We start from the raw sequence: 21322 nt of genomic DNA on the forward strand, positions 1-21322 counted from the left end.
TTCTAGATATACATGCTCTGAGTAGGACTACAACTGAAGGGTGACCTATGCACTTCTTGAGCAAAGAGACATGGAAGACTGGATGAACTGAAGCTAGATCTGGAGCCAATTCAAGCTCATAAGCTACCTTGCCCAAGCGACTGAGAATTTTGAAAAGACTGACATATCGGGGACTGAGCTTTCCCTTCTTGCCGAATCTCTTCACCCCCTTCATAGGAGATATCTTGAGATAGACAAAATCATCAACCTCAAATTCTAGATCCTTTCTACGAACGTCTGCATAAGACTTCTGTCGGCTCTAAGCAGCCCAAAGTATTTCTCTGATTAACTAAACCTTCTCTGAGGCATCAAACACTAAGTCAGGCCCTATGACTGAGGCCTCACTAACTTCGAACCAACCGATTGGATATCTGCACCTCCTACCATAGAGAGCTTCGAACGGAGCCATCTGAATACTGGAATGATAGCTATTGTTTTATGCAAACTCAATCAAAGGCAAGTGGTCATCCCAACTTTCCTTGAAATCAATTGCACATACCTTTAGTATATCTTCTAGAGTCTGAATGGTCCTTTCTGCTTGGCCATCTGTCTGAGGATGAAAAGTTGTACTGAGATAAACTTAGATACCAAGACCCTTTTGGAATGCTTTCCAGAAATGAGAGGTGAACTGGGTACCTCTGTCTGAGATAATAGATAGTGAAACACCGTGTAATCTGACCAACTCCCTGATATAGAGTTTGGCGTAATCCTCAGCTAAATAAGAGATATGGACTGGAAGAAAATGAGCTGACTTGGTCATCCTATCTACAATGACCCAAACTGAATCGTGCTGATGATGAGTTTAAGGCAAACCCATCACGAAGTCCATATTCACTTCTTCCCACTTCTAAGTTGGAATAGTAAACTCCTGCATGGAACCACTAGGTTTCTGATGCTCTATCTTAACCTGCTGACATGTAGAGCACTTAGCCACAAAAGCTGTGTCTCTTCATCCCACTCCACCAATAAATCTTTCACAAGTCACGGTACATCTTAGTGGCCACTGGATGAATAGAGTATCGCGCACCATGTGCCTCTGCAAGAACCCACTGCCTCAAGTCATCCACATCTGGAACACAGAGACGTCCCTGACAACGAAGGACACCATCTCTCCCTTGGGAGAAAACCTCAACCTTCTGATCTCTGATAGACTTTTTTAGATTGACAAGGCTAGGAACCCTGTCTTGCTTTTCTTTCACCTCAGAAACTACAGATGATTTTAAACTACTCTAAATACATACACCACCCTCTGAAGAATCAACTAAGCGAACACCTAGTTGGCAAGCTGATGGATTTCCTTAGCTATCTTCTTTTTGCTATCCTCAATGTGAGAAATACTACCCATGAAGAGTCTACTGAGAGCGTCGGCTACAACGTTTGCCTTACTCGGATGGTAAAGGACACTCATATCATAATTCTTCAAGAGCTCTAACCACCTTCACTGATGAAGATTGAGATCTTTATGGGAAAGGACATACAGAAGACTCTTATGATATATGAAGACATCCACATAAACTTCGTATAGATAATGCCTCAAAATCTTCGAGGCAAATACTATGGCTGTTAACTCAATATCATGAGCAGGATAATTCTTCTCATGGGGCTTTAACTGTCTGGAGGCGTAGACTATGACCTTACTATGCTGCATAAGGACACAACCTAGACCCACTCTAAATGCATCACAATATACTACGAACCCATCTGAACCATCTAGAAGAGCTAGAACTGGAGCTGAGGTGAGTCGAGTCTTCAACTCCTGAAAACTTTTCTCGCAAGAATCTGACCACTGAAACTTAACCTTCTTTTGAGTCAATCTGGACATAGGGGATGCAGTAGAAGAAAATTCCTCAACAAACCGTCTGTAATAGCCAGCCAAACCCAAGAAACTCCTGATATCTGATGGAGATACAGCGAGAGGACAGTTTCTTATAGCTTTGGTCTTCTGAGGATCTACTCTAATGCCATCGCCGAAAACAATATGGCCAAGTAATGCTACTAAACTTATCCAAAACTCGTACTTACTGAATTTGGCGAATAACTGGTGATCTCTGAGGGCCTGAAGAACAATTCTGAGATGGTTTGCATGATCGCTCTCTATGCGGGAATAGACCAGGATATCATCTTTGAAGACTATGACGAACATGTCCAAGTACTGCTTGAACATACGGTTCATCAAGTCCATGAAAGGGGCTGGGGCATTGGTAAGACCAAAGGACATGACTAAAAACTCAAAGTGACCATATCGAGTACGAAAAGTTGTCTTCAGGATGTCACATTCTCTAACTCTGAGCTGATGATTGCCTGATCTGAGGTCTATCTTGGAGAAATAACTGGCACCCTGAGGTTGGTCAAACAAGTCATGTATCCTAGGAAGAGGATACTTGTTCTTGACCGTGACTTTATTGAGCTGACAGTAATCAATACACATCTTGAGAGAACCGTCTTTCTTACGCACAAATAAGACTAGTGCGCCCCATGGGGAAACACTGGGTCTAATGAATCCCTTATCTAAGAGATCCTTCAACTGTTCTTTCAGTTCGTTGAGTTCTTCTGGTGCCATTTTGTATAGCGGAATAGAAATAGGCTGAGTATCTGGAATAAGGTCAATGCCGAAGTCTATTTCCTTTTTAGGAGGAACTTGGAAGATCTTTGGGAAACACGTCCAAATACTCATTTACAACTGGGACTGATTCGAGATTAGGAAATTCAAAACCAGAGTCTTTAACATGAACGAGATAATAAACACATCCCTTAGATATCATTTTCCTCACCCGAAGGTAAGAAACAAGTTGACCCCTGAAAGATGAAGTATTACCCTTCTACTCTAGGACAGACTCATTCGAGAACTGAAACTGAACTATCCTGTTTCTGCAGTCGACTGTGGCATAACAGGAATGAAGTCAATCCATGCCGAGAATGACATCAAAATCAGTCATCTCTAACTCGACTAAATCTGTTGATGTGGCTTTCTGAAATATCATAATCGGGCAGTTCCTGTATACCCGTCGAGCTATGATGGTTTTACCCACTGGGGTAGAGACTGAAAAGGGCTCTGCTAAAATTTCGAGACTGATTCCGAAATCGCTTGCTATATAAGGAGTAACAAAAGACAAGGATGCATCTAGATCTAGCAAAGCATAAACATGAACATGAAAAATCTGTAACGTACCAGTAACGACATCAGGAGAATTTTCTTGATCCTGCCAGGTCTGAAGAGCATAGAGTCTATTTAGGCGTTGCCCACTAGTAGCACTGGAAGTGACACCCTACTGATTTGGGCAATCAGACTGGACTGTTGAACGATTCTGCTGACCCTGTCAGACCTGACTGCGGACACTCTCTAACCCTGTGGCCTGGCTTGCCATAACCGAAACAAACATCACTACCAGCTCTACAGGTACCCTTGTGGTTCTTACTACAAGTCTGACACAGAAGGTTAGTTCGGGCACTGCTGACACTGCCCTGAGACTTAGAGCCTGGTGCTCGATCTCGGTTGCCATCTTTGAATTTTGGCACTGGCGGAAAAGGAGCTGGAACTGCTGGCTTAGGACGAAACTGTGAACGGTTTCCTTCTTCTAATTTGGGTTGAGCAAAACTGAAACTGCCTGACCTTGCTCTCTTTTTCTGCTTCTCCCTAGTCCTAATCTTTTGCTCTTCTATTTGCTGAGCATGGGTCATGAGCCTGGCTAAAGTCATATCATTGTTCAGCATCGCAGACCTACACTCATTTACCATGGATACGACTGACTCATACAAGTCGTACCCTCTTATACGATCTGTATCCACCACTCATATTCAGATCTCAACCCTTGGATCAAACATTGTCCAGTATACGACTCATCCAATCAAGTCGTAACCACTGTATACAATCTGTATCCATGACCCGTATCCCTGTCAGAATGAAATACCATGAGGATCAAACATTGTCCACTCTACGAGTCCATGATGACTCGTACCAATCCTTTACGACTCATACCTCTAAGTCGTACTCATTTCAGTGACCAAAACCATCACACCAACTAACACTAGTCAGCATACGACAGGACTATACCACTCGTACCCCAACATACGATTGTATCAATGATTCGTATTAGCGCCGGAGAACGAATTTTCAGGAAATTTTCTAAAGGTCAAAACCCAAAATGTTTCATTACTTCTTAAGATTTAATAGTATTTTCATAAACCAAAACCATAGAACTCACTGAGGAGATGACAATAAAATTAAATCAATTAAAGAAGAGAGGTGAATTAATAGGAAGAAATTTTTAATCAATAAAGAAAAATAGAGAAGGTGTGTTTACTTGAAAAAAATAAATTAATGTGACTTTTACAAAAAAGGCAAAAAATATGTATAAGTGAAGATAATTTAATAATCAGATTTTCCTCCTCTAATAATTTTCAACACGATAACTGAGGTGAGTGAGAAAGAATAAACTTAAAATACTTCGGAGTGATTTAATCCATATTTAACTATTAAAAAATTTTAACAAAAAAATATTTTTAATAAAAATTATAAAAACTGCCGCAACTTGAAATTAAAAACATAATTTAATAATTACAAAAAGAAACTAGTGTTACAAATTGCAATAAAAAATCTAATAAGTACATATAGAATAATTTTTACTACTTTTAACTCTAGAAAATGACAAATAGGGCCTTGTGAGGATGACAAAAAATTTCTCGCTTCTATATATATTAGTCTCATTTGGCTCGCGTTTAGCCAAATTCACGTTTATATTTGTGAAGATTTTCCTGTTTTTTACTACTCTACTATTTGTTTGTTTTTGTAATATTATGAGTTAAAATAACTAGATAATTTCTCAATATTTCTAAAATACAAAATCACATATTCTTTTTAGGTTTTTTATCCTATTTTAAAAAAAAAAATTGTTTTAAAAATAGTCAAAAAAAAAATGTTTTAAAAATAATGTCTTTTTCGTTTCTTGAAAATGGTTACAAGCTAGATTAAAGAATATTCTGACTCTTTCCACATATCTTTAATTTAAAACCACAAATTTAACAATTTTTAATATTTTTTTAATTTTTGTGCTAAGTCAAAATCATACAAATAAATCGAAATAGAGGGAGTAAACTTTTTTGTAAATTAAAAAATAATACCTTTTTTAAGAGCATACTTTAGACCGACTTTTATCGTTTAAACAAAGGCATACACTATTTATTAAAAATTTTAAAATTAAAGTCTAACAATCTAAATTTATTTTTGTCTTGTGTCGAATCAATTTCATTATTTTTTTCTCGATTAGATCTATATTTGCTAACACTTTTTTTAAAAGGAAAAATACAGTATTTAAATAATATAAAAAAATATTTGATGCTATAAATTATGTATGATCATGTCAATAAAGTTAATTTATAAATAAAATAGCATATAATTAGATAATTAAAAATCTAATTCAACAAAATACATTTTGTATTTGTTCCTGGGTTAAATCTTACAAGATTTTTAAAGTTTCAATTAGGGGTAAAAAGAACAAACATTGTTTCTTGTGAGGACTAAAAATCTTAGGTGTCTTATTATTGTTTTCACCTAAAAGAAGGCAACAAATTTTGAATTAATAATTTTAAATTTGACTGGATAAACATATTTTTGTGATGCTACTATCACTTTTTTCACGATTCACCACTTTCTATAACCTTTACAAAGCTTATATAATTAATTAAAAACCATCAACACCAATAACATTATCACCAAAACACCTGTCTTTTTTAGGCAAAGGCTTCATCAGATGAAATTACAAGTAATTTTGTCCGTCTCAGCTGACTTGTGCCAAGTATAGCCAGAGTCCGACATTCATATGCTTTGACAGCAGATCCTCGGTAAGCTCTGCAAAGGTCAGACTCCAAAGTTTGTCATATAGAACACCAGTCAGATCGAAGAAATTCTATTTTATTGTAGTTATTTCATAGGGGAGGGATTGTCACAACTCAGAAAGATTTTTCCCTAAAACCGAGCACCTAAGAGAAACGCGTATTTGTCACTACTGTAAATACTGCATTAGAACAAGATTTGCATTTTACTGCAGTTGCAGCTTAGAGGTGAAAGTTCTATTACACTGACAATCCATGGGCCAAATATCTGATATAAAGAGATACCAACAGTAAATGAGATCTTTCGATTAAAAAAGATTTAAAAGGACACGAGATGTTGATCATGTATTGTCAACTTGAACGGCCAAGTCCTGTATTCCTAATTCATGGTATAGGTCATGCACATATTGCAAAATAGTCCGATAATCAACTCCCTCCTTTACCTGTTCAATAATTAACCAAAAAAGAGTGAACTTTGGGAAGGCATAAAGTAGAGAAGCAATCATATCTTAGAACGTGTAATGCATGCAAGCAATGGGTAACTTATAGATTACTCATGATAGGAGTGCAGGTTGGATATGGCACGCAACAAAATCTGGCGGTCACCTGCAATGAAATTGATCCAATAATATGACCAGGCACCAGTTCCCAGAAACGAGCTTGAGATACTTCAGAAACATCTTCACGAGATGAAACCTGAGCACAGATGAAACGAAAACATCAGAGATGCACAGTTTGGAAAGGATGCCATGTGTAGAAGATAATAGAATCATTGTGTCGTCCTCAGCCAGGACCCTAAAGCTATTAAACCATCAATTATTTTTAAATAATGGTAACATCTCATTGAAAACATCAGCACAAAGTTCGTGCTGGTAAAAGGAAAACAGAATACAATCCAGAAGAATTATAAAAATCCCCCTAATCAACAAACACTTACCAGGATTCTATGACTTGGAGTAAGGATTCACCATCATTTACAGGACATCCAGCACCCCAAAAAAGAAGAGACAAACTAAATTACAATTCAATTTTATTCTCCAGTGGAGTTCTTCTAAGTTGCTTGGACTCTTCAAAAATGTTGCCGCACCCCGTGTCGGATCCTCCAAAAACGTATTATTAATGCACCGATGACATTTTTGAAGAGTCCGTGTAACATTGGAGTTATTTGTATTCCTCAAAACACCTGGAGTTTCTTTCCTTCTAAACTATCCACCAAATACATGTTGGGATGGCTTGCCACCATTTCTTCTACTTAACATCACCTCCAATAGCTCAAGAGATCTTTTGTATTCTTTGACACAGACAACAACACATATTCAGTGTAATCCCACAAAGTTGGTCGTGGGGTCTGGGAAGGGTAGAGTGTACGCAGACCTTACCTCTACCTCAAAGGTGAAGTTGAGAGGCTATTTCCAATAGATCCTTGACACAAGACAAAAAATCTAGAAAAAGACATAATGAAAGTACAAAAGACAATAGATGGTAACTGTAAAGAATGGATCTTGGGCCTAACTCAACGTCAAAAGCTAGCTCATGAGGGAAGAATTGTCCAAGTCCATATAAGAAGACCAATTACCCAGACCAATGACGCGTTCTTTTTCCAATGTAGGATACTTAACACTCCCCGCACGCTTGGCCTCATTAACTGAAGCGTGGACAATATAATATGGGGGTCAAACATCGGTGAACAAAGATTTTGGATGGGCCTAGCTCTGATACCATGTAATGAATGGATCTTGGGCCTAACTCAACCTCAAAAGCTAGCTCATGAGAAGAGGATTGTCCAAGTCCATATAAGAAAGACCAATTACCCAGACCTTTTCCAATAAGGGATACTTAACAGTAACAAAAACACTACATAGTAGCAACATACACCAATTCATTTTAACCATGCTCAGGAACATATGTCATAGTTGAAATCAACAAAACAAATGAGAGTTGTCTTAATCATCCCTTTTGTGAGAAATATAAGAGAAAATATTATTTTCGTTTGGATAGACTTATTTTAAGTGTTTTTAATCCAAAATAGCTTTTAAGTTTCTTTTTTAGAAGTGTTTGGATAAAATAAAAAAGAAATGCTTTCAACCACCTGATTTTAAGCCAAAAAGCTAAAAAAAAAAAAGGTTGGGAATTCCTACTTAATAGCTTTTAGCTTATGCTTAAAAGCAACTTAAAATAAGCCTACCCAAGCAGGCTCTACGTATCCATATTATTAACATTGATCCCTACTTATAAATACTACATGATAATCCTTCACCAGGTAGGTTACTATATCCAAATTATTTTCTATTCCTATTTTGATTCCCCCCCGCAAAAGTTGGTGTATACGCATCAAACTTGCTATAGATATAGTTAATACGAGGACCTGTAAGAGACTTGGTAAAAGTATCTTCAAGCTTTGTAACTGTTAGAATATGAATAGAAATAGTAGTAGTATATCAAAATCCTACTTGGAAAAAGATTTTACTATAATATCTATAAATAGGGTCTCTATGTAATTATGTAAACACATAATTTCAATAATATTTTCTCCATTAATCCTCACATGGTATCAGAGCATTGGTGAGAAACATCAGAGAAAAATAAAAACTCAGTCACGTCAATTCCGATGACTGATTTTCGTCATATTTAATTTTGTGGGTTGTGTGAAAAATCTAACACCACCAAGAGGATCAGAAAGATCAGGCGACTAAAACTTGACCAAAACCGCCAGAAAAGTACCATCCATGCATCAGCAGGAATCCCGAAATTCCGACGAGATCTACTTTACGCGCTGGTGCGTGAGACAGTCTCCGATCGAATTTTTGAGTTTTTCTTTCTTCTGTTGGGGTAGCCGGTCTATTCCGACTCCGACCATATATTCTTTTCCATATTCCGATTGCCGGAACCTATATTTCAGCGACTTCATAATATTTCTAGTTACTATTTTCTATTTCCAGTGGCACACCCAGTGGGACTGTTCCACCAACCGCTTCTTGGGGTTTTCAAGTCAAATTCCCAAGATGTCTTTCGAGCATGATATTTTTGGCTCCAAAAATACTGAAATTGGAATTTCAATCCCTATGATCACTTCCGAACCTTTAATGGACAGTTCAAATTATTTAACCTGGGCTTCCTCGGTTGAGTTGTGGGGCAAAGGTCAAAGTGTCCAAGATCACTTAACGAACAAGGCTAGAGTGGTAGATGAAAATGGAAAATCTAGCGCGGAAGATGCGAAAGCTAAAGAACAATGGGAGAAAGTTGACGCTCAATTATGCAGTCTCTTATGGCGATCTATTGATTCTAAGTTGATGCCCTTGTTTCGTCCATTCCAGACGCGTTATTTAGTTTGAAAAAAGGCTCGTGCTTTGTACACTAATGACATATCTCGTTTTTATGATGTGATATCTCGCATTACCAACTTGAAGAAACAAGAATCCGATTTGTCTACTTATTTGGAACAAGTACAAGCAGTCATGAAAGAATTTGATGCATTGATGCCCGTCATTGCGGATGTGGAAAAACAGCAAGAGCACAGACAAATGTTGTTTTTAGTTCTTACACTTGCTAGACTTTCTACTGATCATGATGCTGTACGTGATCAGATTTTAGCTAGTCCTACAGTTCCTACAATTGATGAGTTATTCTCTCGTCTGCTTCGTCTTGCCGCACCTCCCAGTCACAGAGTAGTTTCATCGCCCACTGTTGACTCATCTATTCTTACATCTCAACCCATAGAAAAAAGAACATATCAGCCTATGGAAAATCGACGAGAAGGTCGTTCTGGAAAATCTCGATCGAGGTGTAGTTATTGTCATAAAGTCGGACACACTCAGGATATATGCCATAGTTTGCATGGTCCACCACCCAGTTATGATCCTATTGCTGTAAAAGAATATAATGAGTTCCTTCAGTATCTCCACAGCCTAATCGACCATCCAATAATGCTCATATTGCCCAAACAAAATATGATGAGTTCCTTCAGTATCGAGAAAGTAAGCAGACATCTCCACAAGTAGCCTCGGTTGCCCAGCCTGATGCTTCTGTTGTTGGTAATCCTTTTGCTTGTGTTTCACAGTCTAGTACTCTTGAATCATGGGTTGTGGACTCAAGTGCTTCTGATCATATTTCTGGTAACAAATCACTTTTTGCTGATATTGTTTATTCACAATCTCTTCCTGCTATTACTTTAGTCAATGGGATCCGAACACAACCAAAAGGAGTTGGACAAGCCAAACCCCTATCTTCTTTATGTCCCTGGTTATCCTTTTAATCTTGCATCTGTTAGTCGTTTGACACGTGCCCTTCATTGTAGCATAACTTTTTTTTATGACTATTTTCTAATGCAGGACCGTAGTACGAGACAGACGATTGGCGCAAGACATGAATCACAAGGCCTTTACCATCTTACTCTTCAAATTCCTTCCCAGCATGCTCCGTTACAAACCCTCCAGGCCTAATTCACAAATGATTGGGACATTCGAGTCTATCCAAGCTCCAAAAAATGGTGCCTAGTTTGTCTAGTTTATCCACATTAGATTGTGAGTCATGTCAACTTGGGAAACACACCCGTGCTAGTTTCTCACTTAGTATTGAGAGTCATTCAGAGTCTATTTTCTCATTAGTTCATTCTGATGTTTGGGGTCCTAGTAGAGTCGGTCACCTTTAGGTTATCGTTATTTTGTTAGTTTCATTGATGATTTTTCAAGATGTACTTCGGTTTTCTTAATGAAAGATCGTTTTGAGTTATTTTCTATATTCAAAAGTTTTTGTACTAAAATACAAACTCAATTTGGCGCTTCTATTCGTACTTTTCGTAGTGATAATGCCTTAGAATACTTATCCTCTCAGTTTCAGGAGTTTATGACCCATCATGGAATTATTCACCAAACATCTTGTTCGTACACCCCTCAGCAGAATGGTATAGCAGAAAGAAAAAATAGGCATCTTCTTGAGACTGCTCGCACTCTTCTCATTGAATCCCATGTTCCGTTGCATTTTTTAGGCGATGCAGTCCTCACATCTTGTTATCTAATTAATAGAATGTCATCATCTTCCATTCAGAATAAGGTTCCCCATTCTATATTGTTTCCACAGTTACATCTCAACTCTATCCCCCTCGTGTCTTTGGGAGCACATGTTTTGTTCATAACTTAGCCCCTAGAAAAGATAAATTAGCTCCTCGTGCTCTCAAGTGTGTGTTGCTTGGTTACTCTCGAGTTCAAAAAGGGTATCGTTGTTATTCACCGAATCTTCGTCGCTACTTTATGTCCGCCGATGTCACTTTTTTTGAATCTCGACCTTACTATATATCTTCTGATCATCCTGATATCTCTGAGATTTTACCCGTACCTCCAGTCTTAACCGCACCATCCTTGGTCTTACCTATATCTCTAAACTTACCCGAACCGAAGAATCAACGATTACTTCTACGTCTCCAGCTGCAGTGCCACCACTTCTGACATATCATCGTCGTCCGCGTCCACCATTAGTCCCAAATGATTCATGTCATGCGTCTAATGCTGCTCCTACTGCGGACTTGACTTCTCCTAGCCAATCAATTGCACTTCAAAAAGGTATGTGTTCCAACTGTAATGCTAACCCACACCCACATTATACTTGCTTGAGTTATCATCACCCCATTATGCTTTTGTATCATCTTTGTCCTCTATTTTCATCCCTAAGACTATAGGTAAAGCACTTTCTCATTCAGGGTGGAAGCAGGTTATGATAGATGAGATGTCTATAACATGCGAGTGGTACTTGGGAGCTTGTTCCCCTTCCTACAGATAAATCTATTGTTGGTTACCATTGGGTTTATGCAGTCAAAGTTGATCTAGACGGTCAGGGTGATCGACTTAAGACACGCCTTGTTGTCAAAGGATACACGTAAATATTTGGGCTTGATTATAGTTACATTTTCTCTCCAGTGGCTAAAATAGCATTTGTCCGTCTTTTCCTATCCATTGTTGCCGTTCATCATTGGCCTCTTTATCAGTTGGCTATTAAGAATGCTTTTTTGCATGGTGACCTTGAGGAAGAAGTCTATATGGGAGCAACCACCTGGTTTTGTTGCTCAGGGAGAGTCTAGTAACCTTGTATGTCGATTGTGCAGGTCACTCTAAGGTCTGAAACAGTCCCCTCGAGCTTGGTTTGGAAAATTCAGCACAGTAATTCAGCAGTTTGGCATGATTCGTAGTGGAGCTGATCACTCAGTGTTTTATCGACATTCTCAACCAAATCTGTGTATTTATCTGGTGGTTTATGTTGATGATATTGTTATCACCGGCAATGATGAAGATGGTATCACTAAATTGAAGCAACATCCTTTTCAGCATTTTCAGACCAAAGACCTCGCCAGACTGAAATATTTTCTAGGTATTGACGTTGCTCAGTCCAGTTCAGGTATTGTTATTTCTCAACGCAAGTATGCCTTAGACATTCTTGAAGAGACAGGAATGATAGGATGTAGACCCATTGACACTCCTATGAATCCAAATGGTAAACTTCTACCAGGACAGGGGGAGCCACTCAGTGATCCTGAAAGATATAGGCGGTTGGCTAGAAAGTTGAATTATCTCACCGTGACAAGTCCTAACATATCCTTTCCTGTGAGTGTTGTAAGTCCGTTTATAACTTCCCCCTGTGATAGTAATTGGGATGCAATTGTTCGTATTCTGCGATATATAAAGCCAGCTCCAGGTAAAGGACTACTCTTTGAGGATCGAGGTCACGAGCATATCGTTGGATACACAGATGCTGATTGGGCTGGATCACCCTCTAATAAACGTTCTACTTTCGGATATTGTGTTTTAGTAGGAGGTAATTTGGTGTCTTGGAAAAGTAAAAAACAGAGTGTGGTTGCTCGATCTAGTGCGGAAGCAGAATATCGAGCTACTCTTTGAGGATCGAGGTCACGAGCATATCGTTGGATACACAGATGCTAATTAGGCTGGATCACCCTCTAATAGACGTTCTACTTCCGGATATTGTGTTTTAGTGGGAGGTAATTGGGTGTCTTGGAAGAGTAAGAAACAGAGTGTGGTTGCTCGATCTAGTGCGGAAGCAGAATATCGAGCAATGGTTGTAGCAACTTGTGAGCTAGTTTGGATCAAACAGTTGCTGAGAGAATTAAAATTTAGAGAAACCGGTAAGATGAAACTTGTGTGTGATAATCAAGCAGCCCTTCATTTCGCATCAAATCTAGTGTTTCCTGAGAAGACTAAACACATAGAGATTGATTGTCACTTTGTCAGAGATAAGATACTCTCAGGAGATATTGTTACAAAATTTGTGAAGTCAAGTGATCAACTTGCAGACATCTTCATTAAGTCCCTCACCGGTCTTCGTATTAATTACATTTGTAACAAGCTAGGTACATATGATTTGTATGCACCAGCTTGAGGGGAAGTGTTAGAATATGAGTAGAAATAGGAGTAGTATATCAAAATCCTACTTGGAAAAGGATTTTACTATAGTATCTATAAATAGGGTCTCTATGTAATTATATTAACACACAATTTCAATAATACTTTCTCCATTAATTCTCACAGTAACAATATCAATAGAGAGCATCTTTTAACAAAGTGAAATTCAATCTCAATGTACTTAGTCCTCTCATGAAATATAAGAGTTGATGTGATAAGAAGAAGGGTTGTTTCATTATCATACACAAGTTCTATTTAATTGATTCTTCAAATTATAGTTTTATAAACAATTGTTTAATCCAAACTAGTTCACAGTTACTACAACAATGATAGAAACTAGGATGCAGAAGAGATAGAGAAGGAAATATTACTAGTTAAAGAAAGTGCAAGGATCTTAAACACTATACTAACCAATAACCAAGTCCGTATGGAGTGGACAAATCTCCAAATATAAAGACAATGATAATATTTTTCTTCTATCCTCAGAACTCTACCAGATTCTCCTATTTAGACTAAGACATAAGCAGTTACTGCTGTAGATAACTACTGGCAACTACTAATAGAAAACTGCTTCTATCCTATCTAAAACTAAGAAACTAAGTTACATTATCATCACATGCTAAAGCAGCAGTCTTATCAGTGCCCTGAAAAATTGCCTTGTCCTCGGGGCGAAAAGGAGATTGTTTTCTTATCTTGCATTAACTCCAAATATGCAAAGGTTCCAGGTTTGCAGCGATGACCTGGGGCAAACTTGTCTCTACAACGATAGCATAGGCCTTTTTCTCGGCGAATTTGTTGTTCAGAATTTAGAGGACGACTGTTTGGAAGCGATGATTGTTGAAAAGAGCGTACTGGTTGACGGGATGACTGAAAATTAAAGGATTCTCGAGTCTTTGGAGAGGAAGTTCCAATTGATGAAGGTCTTGATATAGAAGGCCAATCTGTTACCAAACTGGACCGATTTGGTTCATGTTTTCCTTCATATTCTAAAGCCAGACTCATTGCCATATACACAAATCAAGGGTTGTGAATCCTAACGGCCACGCGAAGGTCTTCTTTGAGCCCACTAAGGAAAACTCCAAGCATACAGTGCTCTGGCCAGTTTTGCACATGGGCTGCTCGTTTAGCAAATTCTTGCCTATACTCAAACACTGATCCGATCTGTTAGAGTCCACATAGGTATTCATCTGGATTTTGAAACTCAGCGGGTCCGAAATTTTCTTGCACAACGTTAACTAACTCATCCCAGTAATAGATGGTTCTCTCATTGTTAATCCAAGCAAAAAGATCTAGTGCATCTCCTTCGAAAGACATTGAAGCCACATCAACCTTACAATCATCATGTGTTTGATAATTTTGAAAATACTTTTCTGCTTTCAGAATCCAACCTCTAGGATCTCCTCCCTCATACTTTGGAAATTTCATTTTTGTGTATGAACGTCTATAAGTTTCTGGATACCTCCTAGTATTATCAACTTCGCCTTCTTCCGGTAAAACTTTATATTTTCCTGGTTGATTCTGACAGTTTTGTGCTTTTAATGCAGCCATATCAGAAGTCAAAGTGTCCATGGCTTCCAATTTTGATGCTATAGTGGTCAGTTGTTGGCAAATCTGATCAGGAGTTGACATGATAGGTTTTCTATAAGAAGCGTTAGCCCGTGTGTTAACCATGACAGATCTTATTGCTTTTATACCAATGATAGAACTAGGATGTAGAAGAGATGGAGAAGGAAATATTACTGGTTAAAGAAAGTGCAACGATCTTAAACACTATATTAACCCAATAACCAAGTCTGTATGGAGTGGACATATCTCCAAATAAAAAGACAATGATAATATTTTTCTTAAATCCTCAGAACTCCACCAGATCCTCCTATTTAGACTAAGACATAAGCAGTTACTACTGTAGATAACTACTGACAGCTACTAATAGATAACTGTTTCTATCCTATTTGAAACTAAGAAACTAAGTTACATTATCTTCACATGCTAAAGCAGCAATGTTGCTCGATATTTTGCTTTTGCACTAGATCAAGTAACCACACTTTGTTTCTTACTCTTCCAAGACACCAAATTACACCTAGAATACACAATATATCTATGTAGAATATCACAAAGTGATCCTGCACAATCAACATATGCATATCCAACGATTTGCTCATCATCTTGATCCTCAAAATATAGTCCTTTACCTGAAATTGGCTTTATCTATCATAGAAAACGAACAACTGCATCCTAATGACTATCATAAGGAGAATCCATAAACTAATTTACACCACTCACAACAAAACAAAATCAAGTCTGGTCACTCTGAGATAATTCAACTTACAAACCAACCGCCTATATCTTTCGAGATCACTGAGTGGCTCCCCCCATCTAGACAGGCTTGGCATTCAGATCCAAAGGAGTACAAGACTATCAATGAGTCTACAACCCCACCATTCATGTCTCCTCAAGAATGTCTAAGGCCTACTTGTGTTGTTAAATGATAATACCTGATTTGGACTGAGCAACCTTAATACCTAAACAATATTTCAATCTATCGAGGTCTTTAGTTGGAAATACTAAAAGATATTGCTTTAAATTAATGATACTATCTTGATCATTGTCGATAATAATGATAAAACAACAAATAAATACACAAATTTGGAGCAGAATGTCAATAAAACACAAAGAAGTCAGCATAACTATGAGTCATGCTAAACTACTGAATTATTATGTTGAACTTCCTAAACCAAGCTCGAGGAGACTGTTTCAAAATAAAAAGTAACCAAGCTCGAGGAGACTGTTTCAAAATATAAAGTAACCAAACTCGAGGACACTGTTTCAGAATACAAAGTGACTAGCGAGACTACTCTAAGCAACAAAATCAAGTTGTTGCTCCATATAAACTTCTTCTCAAGGTCGGAGAAAAGCATTCTTAATGTCCAAATGATAAAGAGATCAACGTCTAGAAAAATACGGACATATCTTATTTCAACCAAGGGAGTCAAAGTATCACTATAATCAATCCCAAATATCAGGGTACACCTTTTGGAAAGAAGGTGCAAACCCAATGACAACCAACAATAGATTTAGTTGAAGGAAGAGGAACAAGCTCTAAAGTACCACTTGCACATATAGTAGACATCTCATCAATCATAGCTTGTCTCCATCCAGAGTGAGAAAGTGCTTCACTTGTGGACTTAGTGATAAGAGATAGCAGACAAAGATGATACAAAAGCATAATAGGGTGATGACAATGATGATAACTTAAAAGGCTATAACGAGGTTAGTATTATGAGTGGACCATATCTTCTTGATTTGTATCGATTGATTAGGAAGAGATATAGTATCAGGTGAATGACGTGAATCATTTGAGTTTAATGTTGAACGAGGACGACGATGGTAAGTCGGGAGGGGTGGCACTTTAGATGGAGATGTATAGGTAATTGTAGGTTCCTCAGAATTTTGTATGGGCAAGACTGGTGGCATTATGGATGGAAATGCAAAAGTAACCATAGATTCCTCAAAAGTTGGTATAGGTAAGACTTCAACTATTAAGGATGATCATGATCCAAAGATGTAAAGTAAGATCAAGACTCAAAGAATGTGAGACCAACTGACATAAGGAACCAACAAAGATCAGGTGAGTAACAACGATACCACTTTTGTACCCGAGAATAACCAAGAAAGACAGATTGAGAGCAATAAGGGTTAATTTATATTTCTCGGGGTTTAAATTAGGAACAAAATATACTCCCAAAGACATAAAAGAGGAGAGAGTATAGAGGTGACTGAAGGAACAATATTGAATAAGGAATTGATTCGGAATGGAAGATGAGGGCATCCGATTAATTAAGTGGCAAGAAGAGAGAACTGCATTGCCCCAAAAATGCAGCGGAACATGGGATTGAATGAGAAGAATGCAGGCAGTCTCGATGAGGTGCTTATTCTTCCTCTTTCTTACCCCATTCTACTGAGGGGTGTATGGACAAAGAGTATGATGAATATTCCTTGCGAGTCGTAAATTGCTAAAACTGGAAGGTCATATATTCTGCTGAAACTAGGTCATATATTCTAAGGGCATTATCACTGTGAAAGGTACGAATATATTCTAAGGTCATATTGATTTTGTATAGCACAATAACTCTTCGAATATAGGAAACAAGTCAGAACAATCTTTCATTAAGAAAATCCAAGTACATCTTCAATAATCATCAATGAAGCTAGCAAAAACAAAACTCTTAAGGTTGAACTGACTCTAAGACCCCAAATATCAGAGTGAACTAAGGAAAAATACTCTAATTCTCAACAACTATGTTGAGAAGTGGTGTGAGTGTGTTCCCACGTTGGCACGACTCACAACCTAATGTGGACAAACTAGTGTGAGATTGTCTCAAATGGAGGATAAAATGCGAAACGGATATGTTTTTACTAACTTGATAATGAAAATACTTATTATATTCCTTGTCAAATAAATAAACATGTTGATTACCTAGAGTGTTAGTTTGAGCAACATGAGCATTCTTGGATGGTCAACCATGCAAAATAGTAGCATACTTCTTGAGTGTGTCGAAGCCTATTACAATAACTACACATAAGTCAAGATCTTCAAAACAGACCTCGTTTTCTTCGATTCTTCATGGATTGTGATGTTCAATTTTTTGATCTCCTCATTAAAGATTCAGAATTAATCATGGGACAGCCTACAAATTCTCATATTTTGGAGCCAAAAATATCCAAGAAACGTGGCTCAAGAGTTCAAGAAAAATTGACCAAAAACAAAACACCAAATTCTGTCTCCAAGAAATGACACACAAGCTGGAATAGAACTGCAAATCTGCTGGTACTCACAGGATAATTTTTGCTGCAACTTGCCGGAGAAATCACCGGAAATTGAAAGAGACTGGAACTTGTAGAAAAATATATGGTTGAGATTGGAACTGCTAGGCAACCTAAATGGAGAAAAAGTCTCAAAAAGTGGCCAGAAAGAGGCTCACACGCCCCACTTGTGTAGATCTCGTCAAAGAGGCTGCTTCCGATGGCGCATGGAAGGGTTTCTAACGACTTTTGTTGGTTATGGTCGCGAGAGGATGAGGGACCCCGAGGTGGTGGCGGGTTTTGCACAACACCGACGGACACGAGGTTGACATAAAACATTTTCTTAGCTGGAATTTGACGCACGACAACTGTTTTAACCTAACATTCTTACACCGGATGTTTCTCGCCAATGCTCTGATTCCATGTGAGAAATTAAGGAGAAAAATCTTATTGAATTGTGTATCTATATTATTACACTCAGCCCTATTTATAGACACTACATGACAATCTTTCTCCAAGTAGCATACCAAGTAAAAATAATATTACTATTCCTATTTCTATTCCTATTCTAATACCTTTCACATAGACATCATCCAGAACTAGCTCATAACACCTTAGATTGTCCTGAGTCAAACAAGCTTGACTGGCCACTAACCAAACAAAGCAAAGCATCTTAGAAGGTGCATTTACTTTCCAAATTTGTTATCATTAGATCTTAGGCTGATTTTACTGAAAAATTCAGGAGATCAATCCTTTCTATGCCAGAGAATCTTCACAATTTGTGGGGTCTTGCAGCTGCTGCAGTTAATTTGTCAATTTAGCACCTCTGCCCACTTCCCAAGTCATTTAACCATCTTTAGAAATTCAAACCAACCTTGATGTCCTCTTATACCTTCCATTCTAGCTTAGGGATTTGTTTCCAGCAAATATAGACCAGGATAGTGATCTTTTAATTAATTCATCCTGTTATTATCCCATAAACCAGTCGTATTCCTAGCTTGACTGTTGTGTCGGTAATTAAAACTCGACCATAATGCATTAAGAAGGGCAGCCCAGTGCACTAAGAAGGACCGGACCACAAGGGTCTATTATATGCAACCTGACCTTGCATTTCAATAAGAGGTTGTTTCCATGGTTTGAACCCGTGACCTCCTGGTCATACCAATTACTCCAAGGCTGCCCCCTTCGACCACAATGCGTTGTTTAACCTTAATTGCTTACCCCGTATGAAGATCTCACCTCATTGTACACTAGCGGATTCTTATCCATACTTAACAATAATTACCTTCCTCCATAGAGCTTGTTCTTCAATAATGTATCTTTTATGCTTAATCCCCCCACCCCACCCCTCCCCCGGGGGCATATGCTTCGCTTGACATGATTGTCTTCCAATTCAACAGCAAGTGACGAGCTTGTGTTAATGTTTTTTGAAAAATAAATTTTCTTCTGAGGGTCCACACTCTTTTCCACCTTAGTTGGTAGAGGAAATAGGGATATCACATAAGTTGGAAGAGAATCCAACACATTGTTTACTAAGACCACTCTGCCTCCAAGCAAAAGGCATTGTCTTTCATTTAGTTAATCTATACATCTTTCAATCACACCAGCCATACCTCCAAAGCTTGTTTTTGGTCCCCAAAGCTAGGCCAAGATAAGTAGTTGGCAAACGAACAAAGTCCCACACCAAGGTACCTGTCAACCTATACAGTTGAGGCACCAGTGATAGAAAAGAAATGGCTTTTCTCTAATGGACATGAATGCCAGACACTGCTTCAAAAATAGAGAGAATCAGACTGACATGTTTCAGTTGCTCAACTTCAGCATCACAGAAGATAAGAGAGTCATGCATATAGCAGATGAGAAACATCCATCCCACATCCACAGCTTTGTCGGGTGCCTTAAAACCCCTAATCCATCCATTTGCATTTTCCCTCTTTATCATGTTATTGAGTCCTTTCTTTTCTAGGATAAACAGAAAAGAAGAGAGGAGGTCTCCCTGCCCTAGTCTCTCCGAGAGGATCTCCCGGCCTTAGTCCTCTCCGTGAAGGAAAGAGACCTTTAGGTGAGTCATTCATCAACACTGAAAACCTGACAAAACTGATGCAGAACATTACCGTTTCAGCCACTTACTCCAAATCCCCATTACATCAATGTTAAAACCAGTAATCCTGCTAACTCCACCCCCACCAAAACTCAAAATGTTTCTCTTTTTTTCCCAAGAGAGCTAGCACATCCATAAGATTCATTTGCAAGAAAAAATTGCCTAACAATGCTAATTTTCAATTATATCCGGAAAGTTCTTGCTCATTAATCATTCAAGGCACAATAGCCACCTCACCAAAACCATACAAGCCATACTCCGTCTCCAACATTGTTAGCTAATATCAGAAAGAAGTATATGTCACAGAAAAACAGCATGTTGTTCATCACCACCAATGTGCCAAAGCGTCACTTGAACCACAGTTTAGCCCTTTAGAGCATGGACCAAAGTACCCCGGCGTGCACCTATTAGCCGGCTCTGTCTTTAAACTAGTTTCATGTGGCCCAGGCCCAAACTCAAAATTAAATAATAATACATGATTTTATCAAATAATATAATAGTGTCACATTTTTCGACTACATAATTAATATAATGTTATTGTAGGTTAATCATATCTTGTGATAATTCCCATAATTATTAGTCATACAAAATTGAGTAATTTTTAAAGAAAAAAAAAATACTTGTGACAAAGTAATTAGTCTAGTAAAAAAATTAGCAAATATCAAAAGAGAAGCATGTGACTCGGTATTATACAAACTAACATGATCACAACAACATATCCAATGAAATCTCACTAGTGGAGTGCGGAGAGAGTAAAGTAACACACACCATAACGCTACCTCATGGAGGTGAAAAGGAGGTTGTTTCTTGAGGACTCTCAGGCTGTTTCGGAAAAAAAAAATTTCTATCTTTTTTTAACAACTCGTTAATTCTACCTTTCAACATAACATGTTCATCGTCACAAGGAGAGCAAAAATTCTTTAAAAATTGCACCTTACCAAAAAAAAGATGGTCGCACAACACACCAATTATAAGAGGTGAGGAGTGAAAAAGAAAATGAAAATGTGTTAGCTGCAAAGTCAATAACAGCATCTTCATTGTATGTGTGTAACATACAAAACTCTTAACTTTATGTGAGCCTTTCGATGAAATCTGTGAGGACGACAAAAATGAAGATCCTTGCTTTATATAGTAAAGTGCAGTA

General features: G+C 38.0%; 2 protein-coding genes across 4 annotated transcripts in view; one reads left to right on the top strand and one right to left on the bottom strand.

Annotated features, from left to right (window-relative positions):
- Positions 1–5547: 5547 nt before the first annotated feature.
- LOC107863672 (metal tolerance protein C2) overlaps positions 5548–21322 on the bottom strand; it is a 44843-nt gene continuing 29068 nt past the window's right edge. Inside the window, exons 9-10 of one of the 3 annotated variants that reach the window (XM_016709712.2) lie at positions 6475–6564; positions 5548–5884 (exon numbers count right to left, since the gene is read on the bottom strand). In XM_016709712.2, the coding sequence (XP_016565198.1) occupies positions 5852–5884; positions 6475–6564 (123 nt within the window). In that variant the 3' untranslated portion in view covers positions 5548–5851. Of the gene's footprint in view, positions 5885–5931; positions 6312–6422; positions 6565–21322 lie in introns of those variants that run through there. The other 2 variants (XM_016709711.2, XM_016709710.2) reach the window with 2 other exon arrangements.
- Positions 8684–14673, top strand: LOC107863673 (uncharacterized mitochondrial protein AtMg00810-like). The gene has a single exon (XM_047408126.1). It carries the CDS (start codon positions 12036–12038, stop codon positions 12750–12752), a length of 717 nt encoding a protein of 238 aa, XP_047264082.1. The 5' UTR covers positions 8684–12035; the 3' UTR covers positions 12753–14673.

The sequence above is a fragment of the Capsicum annuum genome, chromosome 3 (genome assembly GCF_002878395.1).
Source record: "Capsicum annuum cultivar UCD-10X-F1 chromosome 3, UCD10Xv1.1, whole genome shotgun sequence".
Lineage (NCBI taxonomy): Eukaryota > Viridiplantae > Streptophyta > Magnoliopsida > Solanales > Solanaceae > Capsicum > Capsicum annuum.

Excerpts from the sequence above, each read along its gene's own strand:
- LOC107863673 (XM_047408126.1), top strand. The coding sequence starts at position 12,036 with ATGATTCGTAGTGGAGCTGATCACTCAGTGTTTTATCGACATTCTCAA.